Genomic DNA, 18,361 nt, shown 5'->3' with positions numbered 1-18,361 from the left:
ATCAAATGGTCCGAACTACAGCCCTTCACATGGCCCTCCAATGACGAAGACGTACAAAGAGTGCAATCTCTCAAATCTCGTTTGGGTCATGGCGCGAATAGGGTAACATTGTTGTGACAGATTCACCATGAAGCCTTCAATAACAATGTTGGAAACCCAATGTAATATTCACAGTTCCTCTTAATTTCATGTCCATGTCCATATCCATTGCATTCATATACATCTTCCCCAGCATCCCCGTTCCATATCTCATACCCACGCATACGCATATCCTCATTAATCGCATACGTCGAAATAGTAAAAAGTCGAAAACCAAAAAGGACATAACACATTCGTCGCTTCGCAGTCGTGAGCGAGCTCGCCTCAAACGCCCAAGTAACGCCAGTAGGGCTGACTTTGTCGAAGCCCATGTACCCACTGAGATAAAAACCACCCATGCCATAAGGTACTAGCACGAGGCTAGACACAAGAACTAGAAAGCAAAAAAGACTTTGTACAGTTTTGGAAAGAGATCGGTCGGTGGTCATCCGACTATCGTCTCGATGAGTGGCGTGTTCGGCGTGTATGGCGATCTGATGAACTTGCGCTGCCTGGGTGGTTGTTAGCACCTGTCTTCCTGAGTGAAATGCAAAATCGGGTTACTTACTCGAACTTGTGTAGTCGCTGTACATGTATGATGTTCCACTGACAGTGGTGCTCTTATCGTCGACCTTGTTGTCGTGTCTCCTCTTGAGACCCAACGCAAGCGCGAGACCACCTAGTCCAGCAGCGAGACCCAGACCCTTCTTGCCGGTGCTGTGCTTCTCAGAGCCGGCGCGCGAAGGACGAGCAGGGCGGCCACCTCCGTACCAGGTGCGTCCGCCAGCAGCGCCGCCGCTGTGGTGGTGCTCTTCGATGTAGGTCTCCTCGTGAGTGTGCTTGCGCTTCTTGCCGAAGCCGAAGATGGCGAGGAGCGTGTCGAAAAGGGCGCGAGCGCAGCAGAAGAGACAGAGAAGGAGGAGCAGCAATATACCAAGGATAACACCGATAACGATACCGGCAATGGCACCGCCACTGAGTCCGCCGTTGCTCTCTTCAGTTGCGACGAGGCCGCCGCCTGCTGCGCCGGTGGGGATGGGTGTCTGGAAGGGCTGGGTCGCGGTCGGGGTGCCGGTGTAGGTAACGACTACGACGCCTGAGCTAGTTGGACGAAGAGGGGCACCGGGTGTGATACCTCCAGAGCTGCCGCCAGCAATCATCGCACACTGGCCGGCCTTCAGACAGTACATGCCAGAGTCGCAGCAGATTCCGCCGCAGGGGTTTTGCGAGTCGCTGCATGTGGCTGTCGCTGTCGCTGGTATGTAGGTGCTGCGCGTCTCGGTCTTGGTGAGAAGACCGACAGTCTCGACGTAGGTAGTCGTGTAGTATTCATAGTAGCCGCCTGCCGCTTCCGTGTTGGCACCACCGCCGCTGGTGTCGCATTGCGCCTGGTTGGCACTGTCGGTATAGCATTTTGCGCCTGAAGGACAGCACAACCAGCCGCCGAAACCGCAGGGGTTGGCGCAGTCTTGCTTCTTGATCAGCTGGGAGCTGTTGTGCAGCGAGGCGAACTCGTCAAAGTGGACGGGGTAGGGCTTTGCGAGAGCCGAGGGCAGGTAGGCGAAGGCGATCAGGCCGAGCACGGCGGGAGGAGCGTTGAGAAGCCACATGGTAAAGCGAGCGACTGAGCCTCTCCAAACGCAGCAGAGCAGCGAGGTTTACTGCGAACGGAATAGACAGGACCGTTTGCAGGAATTGGGGGGAAACGACAGAAGAAGCGCGCTGCAATTCGTAGATATCGTCCAGTCGGCGTGGGAGCGGTGAATGGGTGGGTATCGCTGCTGCGGGGTCGATCCGTTGGCTAGCGCGTCTTTCGTGTCTGCTGGCGTGCGTGACTGGTGCCGGCGTGGTACAGGATGCGAACCACGGAAAAGAGTCAGCGATGATTGAACTTGGGTATGGAAGTGAGAGGAAGGTGGTAGGATGTGTGTAATCGTGCAGGAGGAGGTGTGCAAGTAAAAAGGGTACACTTAGAATAATCGTGTGGTTGGAAGCCGCGGGAGAGGCTGGGGTGGTTGGGGACCTTCCAACTCCAACTTCAACAACACCGGGGTTATGCGCTTGCGGGATTTTTGAAACTTGGCTAGACGCGGTAGTGGGAACAGAAGTCGTGTCGTTTTCGTGATGTCAATGACTTCGCTATTCGTGAGGATGTGTGCTGTCTCACGATGATTCTACGGGGTGTCGTACACAGTGATGCTCAGCGCTCGCTCCGCCTCCCGTTCACCCAGCAACGTCCGTCGCGCCATCACCTGGCCATCCTCCTCGTCTCCGCGCACGTTCACCACCACCACTCGTCATAGCAATTTCCCCCAGAAGGATATGCCCGTGTTGGCCCAAGCTAGATGCTTGGCCTTGGGCGGTAGTTCCTCAATCATTCTTCCTCGCGCACTTTGCTGGTTCTGCCCATGCAGCCTGCGACGTCGTGCAGTGGTTTGCCTTAGCTGCGAATAGCTTCTTGGTATTTCTATCGTCTTTCCGCAACATCCGGAGAACTATCAACTTGTCGTTTTGGGAGTAGATTCTAGACTCGAGAGTTCCGGCCGGCTATAAATATCATCCGGTACCTGCAGGGCGCGTGTGATGTGTGGGCCGCCTGCTACGCTGTCAATGGGGCCTTGCGTGCCGCACATGCCAATCACTACACCGTAAGTCGACAACAGGTACAAGCTGTGACATTCAACACTACCGAGGATGGAAGGTCACTTCTGACAGACATTGACAACTGGCACTTTCTTTGCCGACAGCTCTGCCACGTCTACCAGAAGATCTTCTCAGCCCTCCCTGTCCAGCCCATACTCTTGGACCATCTTCTCCGCAGCCTTTTGCGCAATTAAATAGGCCGTAGCCTGCGAGTGGTTGTTCGTCACGACCGGCGCAACACTCATATCAACAACTCTCAGGCCCTCCACTCCTCGAACCCTGAAGTTTTTGTCCACAACTGCCTCTTCATCACCTTCCTTACCCATCTTGCACGTCCCGCAAGCATGCCACACGGTACCCGCATTCTCGCTCGCAAACCGATCTACATCTGCGTCTCCCATGGAGTCAGGGCCTAGAACCGTGCGCACGATATGCGGCGCGATAGTAGGGTTACCTGTCAGCTTCTTCCATGTGCTGCGGATAGCTTCGCGGAAGATGCGGACGTCGTAGGGATGCGTAAGGTAGTTCAACGTGATGATTGGCTTGTCAGATGCGTCTCTTGACCGCAGGGTGATCGAGCCGCTAGATTGCGGATTCATGAGAAAAGCGATGAAAGTCATGTATGTGTTTCCTGCATCCAATTGTGTACCCGGTGGCCACAGTATCGAGTTGTTGATGAACTCGTACGCTGGGACTTGGTCTCTGCAAAGAAATTCTTGGAGGTCTGGCGGAAGCGCAGAGTACTCTTCATACGATTGTAAATCTGGCAGTTTGAGGAAGCCGCCCCAGAGCGACGAGTGCTGTAGAGCGAAAGCACCGGTCTGGTCTTTGGTCCAGGACTCTTGGGCTGCGGCGATGAGATCGGGATTGCTATCAAAGGCGTATTTGTCGTTGATTGAGCCAGAGACTTCTACCGTCATGAAAGTGAGAACGTGGTCTTTCAGGTGCTTGCCTACGCTGGGTAAGTCGACTTTGACATCGATGCCGAGAGCTTCCAGATCGGATTTTGGTCCGATGCCATTGAGAAGTAAGAGCTTAGGTGAGTCGATCGAGCCACCGCAGATAATGACTTCGTTGTTTGCCGTCGCTGGGGTCCTGTCAGTGCTCATTACGTCTCCCGTCGATCCAGATAGTGCACCTACCTTGCCGCCCATCTTCAAGAACGACTCCGGTGACCTTCTTCCCCTCCCATACGAACTTCTCTGCTTTCGCATCTGTCCATATCTCAAGGTTGCTCGGCGGGTCCATAAGATGCGCGATCGCACTGGTACTTCTCCCGTCTTTACTATAGCTATGCGGAAAGACCATTATGCCCACCGGACTTCCCGAATTAGCATCAAGAACGATCTTCTCCCCAGCCGCAGCCAGCGCCTCCATCTGCGGCACCACGCCCTTCTCGAGCACAGGCGGAAGACCGACCTTTAACTGGCCTTTCGTGCCATGAGCGTTCGTACTCGGGTCAGCGATATGCTTGTAATCCTCTGAGCCTGTAAAGTCATAATTCTCGATGGCTTGGAAAGACTTTTCGACAGATTCCCACTTCCAACTCTCGTCGTCTACCAGGTCACTCCAGCGATTATAGTCCTCACGACTTCCGTACAGATACACAGCGAAATTCAAAATGGAACTTCCACCTAGGCCTTTTCCCCGCGTGTACGGTATTGTTCTACCGTTGAGAGCGGATTCGGGCTCGGAGACATAGCCGTGGTCTAGATCAGGTCGGAGCGCTTGCGCATAGTACCGATGGTAGGGTGCGTGGAGGTAATCACCAGAGGGGCTGCTCCCGGCCTCAAGAAGGAGAACAGATGGTTTGCGCGCGGAGTGGGATAGCCGATGCGCAAGAAGGCAACCTGATGTTCCGCCTAGCACCATATGTGTTAGCATCAATTGAGACGTGTGAAGTGAGATAGAGCTTACCTCCTACGATAATGAAGTCGTACGTTGCTACCATGATTCGAGCTTTGCAGTATCCGATAGGGTCAACTATTGAGTGTGTCGTGACTTCCTAGGTCGGGCGATCACCCTACTTTATATGTATCCTCGCTCTATGCAGTCGCACTGCACCTGAAGTAACGTGCAGCATCAGTAAGACATGCAGGCCGCAGCACACCTCGCTCTGCGTCGGAGAAGCCCATTGCCATACTCTGTACTTGATTGGTCCCCAGGATTTGGAAGAAAGGCAGGTGCGTGGGCATCATACGCATGATCTAACTTGGGTTGGGCATTCTGCTCGCATGTAAGGCAACTCGCCTAGCTGGATTTCAGCTTGCGACTGCGCGATTGCGGGGTATCATGGATGTAAGCAGCAGTGGGTACAACAGTTCATGCAGATCATAGACATAGCTCGAGGCTAGCTGAACAGGTACTAGACTGAACTCCTAAGACCTGCCTCACCACTCTTTGGGTCGGTTGACAGATTTCACGAAATCTGACAAGTGTACAATGGGAATAGCTAATGGCTAAGGACTACCCTAATTCCGCTATCTGATATCATCTCTGGGGATGGCATCGGTCATTCTCATTCGACAACCGAGTGACCTCGTTGTGTGTAATCATTGTTGACATCAAACTTGCGGGAATGCTATTCCTCAGCCAGTCTGGCTTTCTAAAAACCCTTTTTCCGTCAAACGCAACCTGTGGCTCTCCAATCTTGGCCGAGGATGGGAAGCACTGCTCGGCATCGCGTTGGTTGGCTGAGCGCCCTTCGTTGTCGGCGCTTGATCCTCGCCCGGCTGTAGCGAGACTTCGATGATGGAGAGGCGAGAATCTCGCGAAACTGCGTGCAACTAGCGCGCGTAAGTCGGGGAGCGAAGCTGCAACAATGGCAAACGAGATCTGGATCGCGATCAGGATATTGACGGCGCTACCAAAGTATCTCATATCGCCTTCTCGTCGTTTGATGAAAGGAATTTGAAGTAATGCGACGATGCAAACGATGAAACCTAAGCCGAAGACGAGAACAAGGCCAAGCCGTTGCCGGATCCTGAGTTTGGAAAGCTGCCATACGTATGGGATCGGGAGCGCGAAAATCATGCTATCCACAATGCTGTCCCCTATCGCTGCGGAGTAACTGTATAGGGCAGAACTGAAGCACTGGGATCCAATGAAGTCAAGCCAGTTCCTGGTCCATAGCTTGCTGATATCTTCGCACAAGACTATGAGAACCGTCAGGACTTCGATAAAGTGCGCAAGAGCCAGGACGATGAGGACGTAGCAGCACTTTCGGAGCGATGCCATCCCCGGTGGGAAGATTCGGAGGTAGTAGGCCAAGACCGAAAAACGCGTAAACGTAACGGCAAAGATGTACACTACGCGGCGTTCGAAGATGTGCTGTTGCATGTGAGTATGGTGTGCCACAGGTACGATGGAAGTCTGACTTGGTAGAAGGGAACTTCCGACATTCGATCGGGACTGACAAAGTGGTCAGTACGGCCCGCAAAGATCTATGCAGCATGCGCACTCACCCCTTACGATCGTAACCCCAGTTGTCATCTGCACTCATACAAGATATGACGGTGCGTGCGAGAGCTGCGGCCTGATTACGATTAGCTTGAGTAAATTACAAGATTCCTATAGTAGCAGATTGAATTCGGGCTTCACATACCGTGCCCAAGATGATCAAGACATCATCCGGCGCCATTTTCTTCTTGATCGCTAGCCTTGAGTATACTCTCAGGATAACGGTGCTCAAAGCTAGTACCATCAACGGCACCTCCACCGCCAATGCTGTTCTGATGCCTTTGGTCGCATCTCCAGCATTCATTTGGACCATTGGCTGTGCAATTGTGCCGTGTAACCTCTGATCGTCCGGTATTGTGTACATGGCTGGATACATGCAAATCGGTTCCACGGCGAGATAAGGATGACACCAGCTGGTCTGGTCCAGAACATGAAAGCAAAGTAACGTGTCATCGGCAGAAGAGATCAAAATAGAAAATAGAGGAAAGGTGTCCGTGGCGGGGCCACTTGATGCTGATGTTGGTGTTCGTACGATGGTCGCCAAGCCCTGACTTCTCCTCCAGCTGACGTGCCCATTGAAGCTTACTGAGCACTTTGCGTAAGCCGCCCTACCAATGAGGAGTCGGTTTCAGCTGTGGGCGCATACGACTGCTAGGCTGTGATGCTGACACACCTCCAATTATCAAATGATCGACGTTGCGAAGCTGCAGGGCATATCAAGTGCAAATTGGCGGTGCCAAGTGGGCGGAGCGGGATACGAGACGAGTGAAATTGAGTGATGACAGCGTAAAAGCCGACACGTTGGTTGCTAAATAGCGGTAAAGAGGCCGATCGGCGGCAACTGCGCTCAATATACCTCAGAAGACATCGTCAATCTTCTCTGTCTGATCAAAATCGTACGCATTGCCAAATGGCCTATTCAGATAATTTTTGAGCAGTTGCTCACTCGAAACGTACGTGGCCGCGGTCTGCAGACCAGTTTTTTCGGGCGACAAGCGTTCAGCAAGCTCTTCCGCCAGTTCGACTTCCATCGAATTTCGATACCATGGCGCGAAGTGTACTGTGAAAAGAAGTCAGTTGAAAGAACCTCAGACCAGCAAGGAACTTACTCATCGCGAGCATAACTCTCGGATCTTCGCTCAGGTTGGGCTTCCCTCCGTGCCAGAGTCTCAGATCGCGAACGATCATGCTACCTTTCTTTACGACCGGCTGAGTGGGTGGCCGAACCTCGCGACGAGCATCGAGCAAATGCTGCTTGATCCTTCCGCTGGCACGATCGCCATGTTCGCCTTCTTGATCGGCAATAGTGGTGCCTTGGTGTGTACCGAGCCAGATCTCTGTGGAGCCGTTCTCTGGCGTCATGGTCACGAGAGGAACGTTTACCACGAGGGCGAAAGGGATTGAGGGGTGATCAAAATCTGCATCATTGTGGATCGGCTGCGAGGCTGGTGGCGATGACGCAGTTGGTGGTAGTGCGGTGTTGCCAGAAATGAAGCGCAATGAAGGCCTAGGCCCAAGCGTGGTTGAAGTGACTTGCGTCACGATGGGATCTAATCCAAGGTTAGTATGTGTTTAGAGCGTGGCAGGATTTGCTACAATAGACACGTACTGGCGTAGATTTCGTCACTGAACCACTCCTGGGTCATGGGCGGATCTTGTTGAATGTTTCCTTTGTTATAGTTGAAGGGGCTGTCCTTTCTTCCCTGCAATTCGAGTGCATCCTGGACCATCTTCTTGTTCAACCGGTCCAAGACTGCATGGTCAATCATGTCTTCCAACACCACGAGGCCATCGCGAGAGAGCGCTCTGGTAGCGATCTCGAGGTTGCGTTGATTGAGCTCTCCAGCTTTGACTTCAGACGCGGAAGGCACAATGGAAATAGGTGTTGACGAAAGGCGCGGAGACATGGTGGGACGGTGGATGACGCAATGGTCAAGACTGGAATCGTACAAGGAGATGTGTACAACGTGATTGCTTCAAGTGCCACGGTACTAAGCTGAACAGTCTCAGACGTTGTGAGCTTTATATGCTATAACGATCTGGAACATGTAGCGGAACAGACGAAAGCGGTATGGCGAGGCGCTAAACCCAGTACAGGACTGCAGCCGTCTGTGGAGAACCTGGTCACAGGCTGCATGTCGTCGTGAGACGCATGGTGCGGGGAGCTTACTCTATGCTTCGAGTACACCAAGAGAGGGACAAGACGGCACCTCCACTTACGCGGGGAGTAGTCGACGGCGTGTGTTGATGGAGTAGACGATCCGACACTCTTGGTTTGAAGCTGGAAACGTTTTCCATCAACGCGAGGTCACGCGCCGTCGGGGTGTCGGCGGCATTTCGATAGTGTCGTCGGCCAGGGATGGGTGGTCAGCGGAGGCACAGCACAACGTCTTCACCTTGCATCGCTGTGCTCCTGCGTGTTTGCGGATTCAATGTGGAGATCTCGAATGGGGTTTGTATCGAGTGTCGCACTGCGTCAAGACAGGTCCCTCATGTGCGCGTAATTACGTACAGTGCGTGCCGTCCACCGTCTAGGCAGACATTGGGAGCGCATGGAACTATGCAAACAAAGAAGCCCAGGACAGAAGAGGATTTAGGCAGGCACCGTGGCCCAGAGTCGCGAATCACAGCGCTGGCAGGCGGACGGTTGACCGGGATGGAGTGAGGAGAGATGCGGAAAGCGGCATGACGCGAACCAAGGCAAGAAGCCAGGGCCACCATCCCTCCACATTGTTTCCAGCGCCGGGTCCACCAACTCACCAACACACTCTAAACCGCCGCACTGTTTCAGCGAATATAGCAGTTATTGTGTACTTCTTTTCTGTACACGTTTCTCTTGCAGGATTATCGCACACGTCTTCTATACCTTTAATCATCACCACGCGCCTCTACCGCGCTCCTGCGGCCATCGCAGTCCACGGACCTCCATCGAACCACGGATACTATCAGCACCGCCCGTCGATCCGCATAAACAAGGCTCTATACTTCCACCGCCATTGGTAACCGGCAGTCTTCGAGCAACACACCAGCTTGACACTCTACGCATACGGCGCACCCGCCCATCACACGACACATACCACATCTACACACATCGCCATTATGCCGTCGCAACGTCGCATGAGGTTCTTTGGCATCCTGATTGTCATCACAGTCGTCGTGCTGTTCTACATGTCAAGAGGAGCCCACCAAACACAAACATCCGACTTTTACACCAAAACCCAACAAGCCTTACAAGAAAAAGAATACGCAGAAGCGGCGAAGCAGCGCGACGCAGAGAGCGTCGGATCGCGACTCAAAGCCGCCGAAGAACAGGCGAAGAAGAACGCCGAGGACAAGTACACAGATCACAAGGTCAAGGTGGAAGGGCAGGACCAGAAGAGTGTCGCCGGCCGTGTCAAGGTGGACGGCGACAGGGTCCCTGGCGTCGCGCAACAGGGCGGGAAGCCGCGCGATCAAGCAGCCATGATGGAGCATGAGACGCTTGAGGACCACGAAGTCGAGATGGAGCTCAATGCCATCTTGAAGAAGAGTCCAAGTACGTTACTCCTCGCTCATTTGAGCCCTGCGCAGTCACTAACTTATTGTAGTGATCATCTTCTCAAAATCCTACTGCCCCTTCTCAAAGAAAGCGAAACACATCCTGCTCGAGAAGTACAACATCAAGCCCGAACCCTACGTCGTCGAACTCGATAAGAGCCCAATCGGCCAACAACTACAAGCCTTCCTGCATAAGTCGACAGGCCGACGAACAGTGCCTAACATCCTGCTCATGGGTAAGAGCATAGGAGGAGGCGATGACATTGAAGAGCTCGACCAGACGGACACCCTCGTAGCGAAGGTCAAGGAGATTGGCGGCAGCCGCATCACCGAGGTTGAGCATCGCGGCGCCCGTCCGGAGATGCGACGGAAGATGAGGGCGTAGACAACTCTGCGCTGTTTTCTCCTGCTCTCAGTATACTTGCAGGCATTTCTTGCGGTGTCTCTTGGGCCCGACATGCTACCTAGTGCATGTTTTCAGGAAGGTAGAATACCCAGGATATTTGTATGGATGGACATCAGATCTCGATGGTCTGTGTATTGCGATGGATATACCCTTTATAGTTTCAATATCTTGTACCCTTGGTCTCAGTCGCACGTCTTTCCTGTCCCAGTTTCAATTCAATCCTTGCAATCTGTCGTTGCCAACCCGATGAGGGAGGGCCGCCTCTTCCTCGCACAGCGCTCTTTCTCTCACCTTAGACGCTCCTGCCGCTTTGCATACGATAAGCCATGTGCGAAGTAAGAGCCATTCCTCAACAGTCTCTCACCTCATGCACCTTCCATTCTTTCTCAGGCTAAACCAGCAGTCCTTCCACTCTTCCTTGCTTCTTCCACACGAAATCATCGCGACCTTGTCTTCCAATCTGAAGCCACGCTCTGACAACGCAAGTACTAGCTGGTAGCCGTGTCTACGCAAGTTGCTGACATTATCAAGGTCTCTTCAAGATGTGTCTCTACTGGAAGAAGCTGCACACATGTGGCCACCTCTCTGATCGCCCGTACATCGAGATGTGCCGTCCGGGCTTTCTCTCCAACAACGTGTGCCCCGACATTAGCGACGACGACAAGCCTCGCCCATCGCACTTCCCATGTTACCCTTGCATCAAGCTCGAGGCCCGCGCTGAGACTGAAGCCCAAGTCCGGTTCGAGCAGCACGAGTTTGCCAAGGCCTACGAAGCCCGCGAGCGCGCAGTGAGGGAGAAGCAGGCAGCGGAACTGAGGGCCAAGGAGGAGCGCGTCCGACGTGAGGCTCGCGACAAGGCCGCACGGGAGCGAGAAGCGGAACAGCGTGCGAAGCGCGAGAAAGAGGAAGCTGAGCGCAAGGCCAAGAAAGAGGGGGGTGCCTGGATCGAGACGTCGGTTGGAAAGAAGCCAAAAGGCAAGAGGAACGGCGCTGGCAGTGGCCCTGCCAACGCTCCAGTAACACCACTGAACACTGTATCGACCATCAAGATGGCTGCCGCACCCAAGAACATCAAAGAGCTCAATGGAGGCGCTGGTGGTGGTGAGAGGATGAGTCCCAAGAAGGGTCGCGTTGATCCCGGTGGTAGAGCTGGTACTTGGGGCCCTAAGAAGATCTTGAGCAGGCAAGAGAACGTCGCTGAGGTCAACACTTCCGCAAGAAAGTGAGATTGGGGGTGTGCAAGACGAAAGTACGTGGTCTCGACAGCATGCTAGGTGTCAGGTTTGTCATCTGTTGCGTCATGCAACTTGCCAGATCTTAAAAGTTATCGTTTTCTTCACGTTCTTACCTCACCTCATGCTAGGAAAAGGCTCAAAAAGCTCCTCCTAGAAGTATACGTTATCTTAGGGAATGCGTGAGCTTTCACTTTGATACTAGTCTAGACAGTAAAGCACCCGTTCAGGTTTTTCTTGGTAAGAGGTTGCTTCATAACCCTCACCGATTTGTTTGCCAGTCTGATATTTGTTATGAAGGCACTGTGACTTGCCTCTGGGAGAGCAGTCGCATTCGAGGATATTGTCTTGGCACTCACCATGTGCTCGCGTGCTCGTGTGCTCGCGTGTCCTGGGCGGTTTCTCGGTACCGAGTCTAGAACGGCAGTCACCGTGAGGGTGACTGAGGAAGGCACGCCCACGCGGGAACACTTTCGACCACCGATATCGTCCCACACCGACAAAGCTTTTTGTTGTACCTCATCGTCTCGCAGCCTCCAGAATTTTCAACTCGCGACACTCCACAACACCCGCCCGAGAAGCACCTCTCTCACGCTAGTCACTATGACCCCAGAAACAGACTCCAGCAACCCAAAGGCACCCGAATTGGCCGACCGACCATCGTCCATGGCCGCAGCAGCGTTTCTAGGAATTGCATGGTTCATCTGCATAGAGCTTAACATCCGCCTGCTCTATAGGGCAACACGTCGCAGCCTTTACTTCTGGAGCTGCTTGCTCTGCAGTTGGGGGCTGGTAGTCCACGGCATCTCCATCATCTTGGCCAACTTCAACAAGTGGACCTCTTACTCGGCCATCGTCTTCATCTATCTCTCATGGCTCGTCTTCATCGTCGCTCAGTCTTTTGTTCTCTACTCACGCCTCGGCCTCGTGTGGAGAAACACGAAGAAAGATCGCTACATTCTCTACATGATCACTACTAACTCGGTCATCTTTGGCCTTACTACAGTCTTGTTCGGGATGATTGCTGCACGTCTCTCGTCGCAAGCAACTGTACCATACTAATTGATCGCAGCGCCACCCACGCTTCAGCGCACGACTCGCGAAGGCCAACCTTATCTGGGACAAAGTACAAGTCGCCGCTTTCTTCACCCAAGAATCCGTCATCGGATTTCTATATATCTGGCAAACATCGAAGTACTTCCAGAGCCTCGAGCTCCTCGGCAATAGTCGTCGCACCACTCGAGACAATCTCTGCAACCTGATCGCTGTCAACGTCCTCATAATCATGCTCGATGCCAGCGTCCTGGGCTTGGCCTATAGCGGTCGCTTCTTCATGCAGGGCTTCTATAAGGTCGCTGTATACGCTGTTAAGCTGCGGACGGAGTTCACCATCTTGAATCAGCTGAGGCAGGCGCTTGCGGGTGGATCGACAGGTGCGTCGGGATTTGCTGTGCAGACCGACCAGAGACCTATCGTGATGGCTCCTCTGAAGTCAAACGACGTGGTGGAGACGGTTGAATAAAAAGACTGGAAAGGTGGATGGGATGGGCAGAGATACGAGAAAGGTGATTGGATATATAGCATGGGGTCGGAGTTATTCGGCGAGGCCATATGTTTTTCTTCACCTTGCATCGCATGTAGCCTGAATCAATACAGCGACTATGCAACAGGTTTTCGGGTTATGTTACGATAGCCCGACAGCTCTCAGTGTGTTCAGTGCGTTTACAGAATAGATCTAAGTATCTTGAAGTACTACTGGCTGCATCATAACGCTCTCTTCGACCTGCTGACATCTACCTTGAAACCCCCTAGCACATCCGACTCAAACACAATCATGCCTCAATGATACTCTGAGTCGCCTCAGAAGACACTGTATCCTCCTCTTCCAAGCCCGAGCTCTCTTCTTGTAAGGAGAATTCAGGCGGACGTGTCTTCGAGTCCAACTCGGTCCATTCCGCAGCCTCAGTCATCTCTTGCTGGGACAACTCTCCTCGGATATCTGCGACTGCATCTTCTGTATCGACGAGATGCTTGATGTGGAAGATTACCTGGAGTGAGTGGTTTCGATCCCAGTCGCCGTGTAGTCCCTTCTTGGCGTGAACCTTTGCTACTGGTAGCCAGAAGTTCTGCCACCTTTTGGAGCTCATGAAGGCGCAAAGTTTGATAAATTCGAACGCTTCTGGGTCTGAGTGGTAATAGCAAAGACTTTTCAACTCGCCCACATCTTCGGATCTGGCTCTGCTGAAGAATGTTGCTGGTAGGTGCTGACACCAGTGCTGCACGATATTCTCATCTTTGAAGAAATGGTTAAGAGGCCCTAACATCTCTTCGCGGTCGTCTTCCGAAAGATTCAGGGCTTCGACATTGTCACTCGGTAAAGTGCCTGCGAGGTGGGTGTACCAGTGAGTAGCGGCGTACTTCCGAAACGCTTCGGCCGCTTCGGCCGCTTCGGTCAAAGGTTCGCTTTGAGGCTCAGCGAAACTAAGAAAGCATTGCTGTAGTAGGCGAAAATGTAGCTCAGCGCTGTTGAAGACAGGGGCATCTTTCACCCTCCCGTTGAGAGATTTGTCGCGGTGTTGAAGAAAAAGCTCAGTGAGCGATGGGTGCGCAAAAGTAACAGTCGTTGTGGAAGGTGTGCACGTAAGCCCAAAAGCGCGTGCAGGATCGTGGACCTTGAGATGACTGAGAGAGATCCCATCCTCTTGTTCGAGATCAAACAGAGGAGTGAAGTTGTCGCGTGTTCTTTCACCGAGAGAGGTGCCCGTGCGGCCAGTCAGCGAGGTCTCAAATAACATGCGATCGAGACTTGCAAGAGTCAAGGTCCGGCCAGTGTGTTGGTTGTATGTTAGGAGTAGTATGATCCAAGACAGCTCTTCACGCTCTTCTCGTGTAAGTACATTGCTGTAGACCTGCAACAACAATGTGACCAGTTCCATGGGATCTTTTGGCGCAGTCTTCAGGCAAGCAGTGATATTAGATGTAGTGGGTTGCCGTTTGACGATCTCGAACATCAAGTCTGCCCATAGAAACCTGCCCGAGGCCTGGGATAGGACGGTCTCTCCGATAGAGATTGGCCTTGTTTCATCAGCTAGCAACGGAAGGCGATGTACGTCACAGTATGTGATCCATTTTTGTGGGTCTTGTTCCTCGAATTGCACGGTTTTCGAAGGCAACTTCATAGAGAAAGAGTGGCTCATGATTGATGATTTGGTGTAAGCTGATGAGTCGTTATATTGGTGTAGGTAGGTAGGTAAGTATGTTGGTCGTGTATACTGGAATTGTCGAGATGTTGCGTATTTGCGTGTTGGGTGTATTTGTGCGATGTGTTCTAGAGAGCTCGATATTTCGCGGCGCAAGAGTGCTTATGTAGACAGGTAAGCTTGAGGATATTCAATGTCTAGAACGACAGCTACACGTTAGCAACGCGTACATATATCAAAGAAAAGACCGTGAGCAGCGAGCTTTGATCGGGGAATGGAATGGGAAAACCCTCATAAGAGCACTACGGGTTCCACGGAAGCGACATATGAAGCGCTATGCAAACACATATAAACTGTCCTTGAAGCGTGCAGCAGCGATCGCGGATTTCGACAAAAGCTATGAATTCGCAGATTCCGTATAGGTACCGTTTGGTCAGCTGTTCGATCTCGAAGGCTGCTCGGGCAATGATGAACTGTGACAGTGACAACGAGCTCTCTGCTGGGCGTTTGAACGGCAGATGTGAGCCGAGTGCGTCCTGGCGCGCTCGGTGATGAGACAACGCTTAGCCGGAGAGCTAACAATGACCTCCATACGAGTCTTTAGGGGAGTCATTTCGTGTCAGTCGCACTCAAGCTACCTAGATAGTGGTGGATACAATGAGAAAAGTCATCAATCGTGACGTGAGGATGTGTGCAGGTAACCGAGGCGGGCCATGCGATCACTTCAATGTTTCGTGTGGCGTTATCGGGCTCTACACTAAACTACATATGGAAAGGGCAGTCGCCGATAACGAACCTAGGATCTCGAAAAACTGGGGAGGGCGGGTCATGGCAAACAGAGATCTCGGTACCAGCGCCAGTCTTGTGGAAGGCGAGATTGAGATTGGTAGTGGAGCTCCGAGGTGATATTGGAGAGTGGAGAGGAGTTTGCAGCAAGCGTGCCAGAAAATGACGGTGCAGCTGCTCCTCCTGCGTAACCCTCAGCCTCAAGCGGAGCCACTGGTCTAGGCACTGCGTAGTGCATCTCTGTTGGTTTCCGTGCATTTGCCGCCGCTTATGTTCTACAATCGCATCGCGACGGAACGGCGAACCTATCAGACTCTAATCAGCTGAGCTGTTAGTGCATCTTATTAGTCGCTGTCCAAGATTTATCGCTACACGGCCATGCCGAAGGAACAAAACCATGCAAGAACAGGGTCAGGCAAAGTCGCGCGACAAGGCTACTGGCTATGCCGTCATCAGTCGGTGGCACCCAATGAGATCGGATCAGCTAAACCTCTGCCGTCTTGGACATGAGGGCCGTTGAACGGACGAGGCTTGGATCAGCACTTAGATCGTAGCGCCTTCATCGCTTAGATCCGTTTCGCCAGTAGTCGACGGTAGCGTGAAAGGGCTACTCGTTCCCCGCGTACGTATAATACCTTGTCCCACGGTACCGACCCTGTAAATTGCCATTACCACGAGGCGACTTACTCTCACCCAATCTACGCGCAGTCACCTGACAATACCCTGCCCTTGATAGTAGCTTGCCCTCCCGCCGTCAAGATGGATGTCAAGCAGTCGGAGCGCAGCCCTGCGCACCTCAGCGACGAGGAGAAGATACCCGTCGAGCACCCCGAAAATGCGCGCGCTAAAGTCGAAATCCCCATCTACAACGACGTAGAACGCGTCGACCAAACCGACTTGTCTTTCGCTGCAATTCTCAAAGGCACAGCCGCAAACCCGCTCAACACCTTTGAGAAGAAGGCCGCCCTCATCAATGTCGAGCTCGACAAATTTGGAATGGGGAGATACCAGATATGCATCTGGTTCCTCTGTGGCTTTGGATACTTCCTTGATCTCGCCTGGTCACAAGGTGTTGGTTTAATTGCTTCTGCCATCTACCAGGAGGTGAGTTAGGCCAGACAAAGCGGGTACCGTGAACTAAAGCATTTGCAGATGGGAGTTTCGGACGAACACACTGGAGATATATTTGCAATTGCTAACGCAGGACTTGCTGTCGGTGCGCTCGGCTTTGGTCTTGCTGTGGATATCATCGGACGCAAGTGGGCTTTCAACTTGACTTGTCTCATTACCTCCGTATTCGGACTCTTGCTGGTATGTTCATGAAGCCGCAGATCCGATTACCGGTAATTAACAATATGCCAGGCCGCACCCAAGTATAACTACCCTGCGATATGCGCCATCTACTTCCTCGCGTCATTGGGCCTCGGAGGTAACATTCCTATCGATGCGACCATCGCGCTCGAGTTTCTACCTCATAACCGCCGCTTCCTTGTCGCGCTTCTTTCCATGTGGCAGCCCATCGGTGTCGCCATTGCCTCTTGCATTGCCTACGGCACCACCGGCCAAGCTAAATGGCGCTGCGATCCCGATGCGCCGGCTTGTCCAGACGTCGAGCCTGGAGTTGCTTGCTGTACCGTTGACAGTAACATGGGATGGCGTTACACTGTCATAGTGCTTGGCTGTATGACCTTGGCCGTGTTTTTCCTTCGGTACTTTGTCTTCACTTTCCATGAGTCCCCGAAGTTCCTGCTTGCGCGAGGAAAAGAGCAGGAGGCCCTTGACGTCCTTCACAGGATTGCGAAGTTCAACAAGCAGCCAGCTCCAACGTTGACTATGGAGATGTTTGCCGCCATAGATGAGGTATCGTCCAATGCCACGTCAAGCGCACGACTTTCCACTGAGGTACCTCGAACTACCCAGGCTACCCAGGCTACCCCCGAGAAAGGCAATGGGCTTCAGCGCCTCAAGGGAATTTTCACCAAAAAGCGGAATACCAGATCGAGCGCACGAAACTCCCCTCGAAGTACCAAGGATACCACCAAGAAAGTCATCAAAGGATTCGGCAAGGAGCTTACGCGCCTCAAGGGCATTTTCACCAACAAGCTGACCGCCTTCACTTTCGTCTTGCTTGCGCTGGCATACATGGTAAGCAGCTTGACTTTTTATCGTTATGTTTCCTGCTAACAAAAACAGGGAGACTACTGGTCCTTCAACCTGGCGGGTACCTTCCTTCCGCTTATCCTGCTACGCAACAACGTCGATGAAGGCCGAGGAACTGTGAGCGACACCTATGAGCAGTACTTGATTATCTATTTCCCGGGTATCATAGGTGCCATATTGGCTCTTGCATCCATTCAGCTGCCTCTCGTGGGTCGAAAGTGGTCACTGGTCTTTTCTGCCCTTTGCCAGGGTATCTCCATGGCAATGTATACTCAGGTGTCTTCGACCGCTGCTTATGTGGGATTGAACGCATTGGAGTACATTATGCAAACCGTAAGTGACGATTTCCGAACTCATCGTTTCCAATACTGACATGTGTTCAGTATTTCAATGCGGTCTTGTACGCGTCTGCGCCGGAGCTCTTCGACACTGTCTACCGTGGTAGTGTGAGTGGCATGCTTTCTTGTCTCGGTCGTATTGCAGGAATTGTCGCACCCTTTGCGGGTGCTCAGCTTCTGGCCGATCAGAGCTCTGGTATCCTTTGGCTAGGCGCTGGTGGTATTTGGCTATCTGCACTATTGATGTGCTTTTTGCCTGTGGAGATGAAGAACAGGCAGATGTTCTAAGGAAGTGGATCAAAAAGATCCCTTAAAAGTCGGCTTTGATACACGCCATCGACCAAAATTTACTGATACCCCATGCATACGCATAATGCAATACAATTCACAAACGCAACACAAGCTCGGAATCAAACTTGCCGCGCTGTACCCACACCGATCGTGTCGAGCCTCGCTAAACCAGTCGTGTACTAGCGTGAGTTTGATGACGTATCTTGCGCCCCCAACGCTATGATGCCGTCG

At 52.6% G+C, this 18,361-nt stretch overlaps 8 protein-coding genes across 8 annotated transcripts; 4 read left to right on the top strand and 4 right to left on the bottom strand.

Annotated features, from left to right (window-relative positions):
* Window positions 1-531: 531 nt before the first annotated feature.
* Window positions 532-1,688, bottom strand: J4E90_005591 (uncharacterized protein; the record flags this gene model as incomplete). Its single annotated transcript, XM_051435144.1, has 2 exons — window positions 532-590; window positions 647-1,688. The coding sequence occupies 2 exons, from the start codon at window positions 1,686-1,688 to the stop codon at window positions 532-534; spliced, it is 1,101 nt and encodes a 366-aa protein (XP_051291168.1).
* A 1,164-nt stretch (window positions 1,689-2,852) lies between these two features.
* On the bottom strand, window positions 2,853-4,672 carry J4E90_005590 (uncharacterized protein; the record flags this gene model as incomplete). Its single annotated transcript, XM_051435143.1, has 3 exons — window positions 2,853-3,808; window positions 3,864-4,583; window positions 4,639-4,672. 3 exons carry the CDS (start codon window positions 4,670-4,672, stop codon window positions 2,853-2,855), a joined length of 1,710 nt encoding a protein of 569 aa, XP_051291167.1.
* A 2,365-nt stretch (window positions 4,673-7,037) lies between these two features.
* On the bottom strand, window positions 7,038-8,087 carry J4E90_005589 (uncharacterized protein; the record flags this gene model as incomplete). Its single annotated transcript, XM_051435142.1, has 3 exons — window positions 7,038-7,240; window positions 7,290-7,730; window positions 7,790-8,087. 3 exons carry the CDS (start codon window positions 8,085-8,087, stop codon window positions 7,038-7,040), a joined length of 942 nt encoding a protein of 313 aa, XP_051291166.1.
* A 1,192-nt stretch (window positions 8,088-9,279) lies between these two features.
* Window positions 9,280-10,102, top strand: J4E90_005588 (uncharacterized protein; the record flags this gene model as incomplete). The annotated part of the gene is made up of 2 exons (XM_051435141.1): window positions 9,280-9,715; window positions 9,768-10,102. 2 exons carry the CDS (start codon window positions 9,280-9,282, stop codon window positions 10,100-10,102), a joined length of 771 nt encoding a protein of 256 aa, XP_051291165.1.
* Window positions 10,103-10,490: 388 nt separating this feature from the next.
* Window positions 10,491-11,349, top strand: J4E90_005587 (uncharacterized protein; the record flags this gene model as incomplete). The annotated part of the gene is made up of 2 exons (XM_051435140.1): window positions 10,491-10,608; window positions 10,655-11,349. The coding sequence occupies 2 exons, from the start codon at window positions 10,491-10,493 to the stop codon at window positions 11,347-11,349; spliced, it is 813 nt and encodes a 270-aa protein (XP_051291164.1).
* A 609-nt stretch (window positions 11,350-11,958) lies between these two features.
* Window positions 11,959-12,877, top strand: J4E90_005586 (uncharacterized protein; the record flags this gene model as incomplete). The annotated part of the gene is made up of 2 exons (XM_051435139.1): window positions 11,959-12,360; window positions 12,428-12,877. 2 exons carry the CDS (start codon window positions 11,959-11,961, stop codon window positions 12,875-12,877), a joined length of 852 nt encoding a protein of 283 aa, XP_051291163.1.
* A 310-nt stretch (window positions 12,878-13,187) lies between these two features.
* Window positions 13,188-14,552, bottom strand: J4E90_005585 (uncharacterized protein; the record flags this gene model as incomplete). Its single annotated transcript, XM_051435138.1, has 1 exon — window positions 13,188-14,552. One exon carries the CDS (start codon window positions 14,550-14,552, stop codon window positions 13,188-13,190), a length of 1,365 nt encoding a protein of 454 aa, XP_051291162.1.
* Window positions 14,553-16,100: 1,548 nt separating this feature from the next.
* On the top strand, window positions 16,101-18,127 carry J4E90_005584 (uncharacterized protein; the record flags this gene model as incomplete). The annotated part of the gene is made up of 5 exons (XM_051435137.1): window positions 16,101-16,445; window positions 16,494-16,652; window positions 16,704-17,486; window positions 17,535-17,834; window positions 17,885-18,127. The coding sequence occupies 5 exons, from the start codon at window positions 16,101-16,103 to the stop codon at window positions 18,125-18,127; spliced, it is 1,830 nt and encodes a 609-aa protein (XP_051291161.1).
* Between the last annotated feature and the right edge of the window lie 234 nt (window positions 18,128-18,361).

The sequence above is a fragment of the Alternaria incomplexa genome (genome assembly GCF_024043165.1).
Source record: "Alternaria incomplexa strain BMP 0042 chromosome Unknown scaffold_7, whole genome shotgun sequence".
In the NCBI taxonomy this organism is placed as follows: Eukaryota; Fungi; Ascomycota; class Dothideomycetes; order Pleosporales; family Pleosporaceae; genus Alternaria; species Alternaria incomplexa.
Note: the sequence above shows the minus strand (reverse complement) of the source record. Positions and strands in the feature narration are given on the sequence as shown.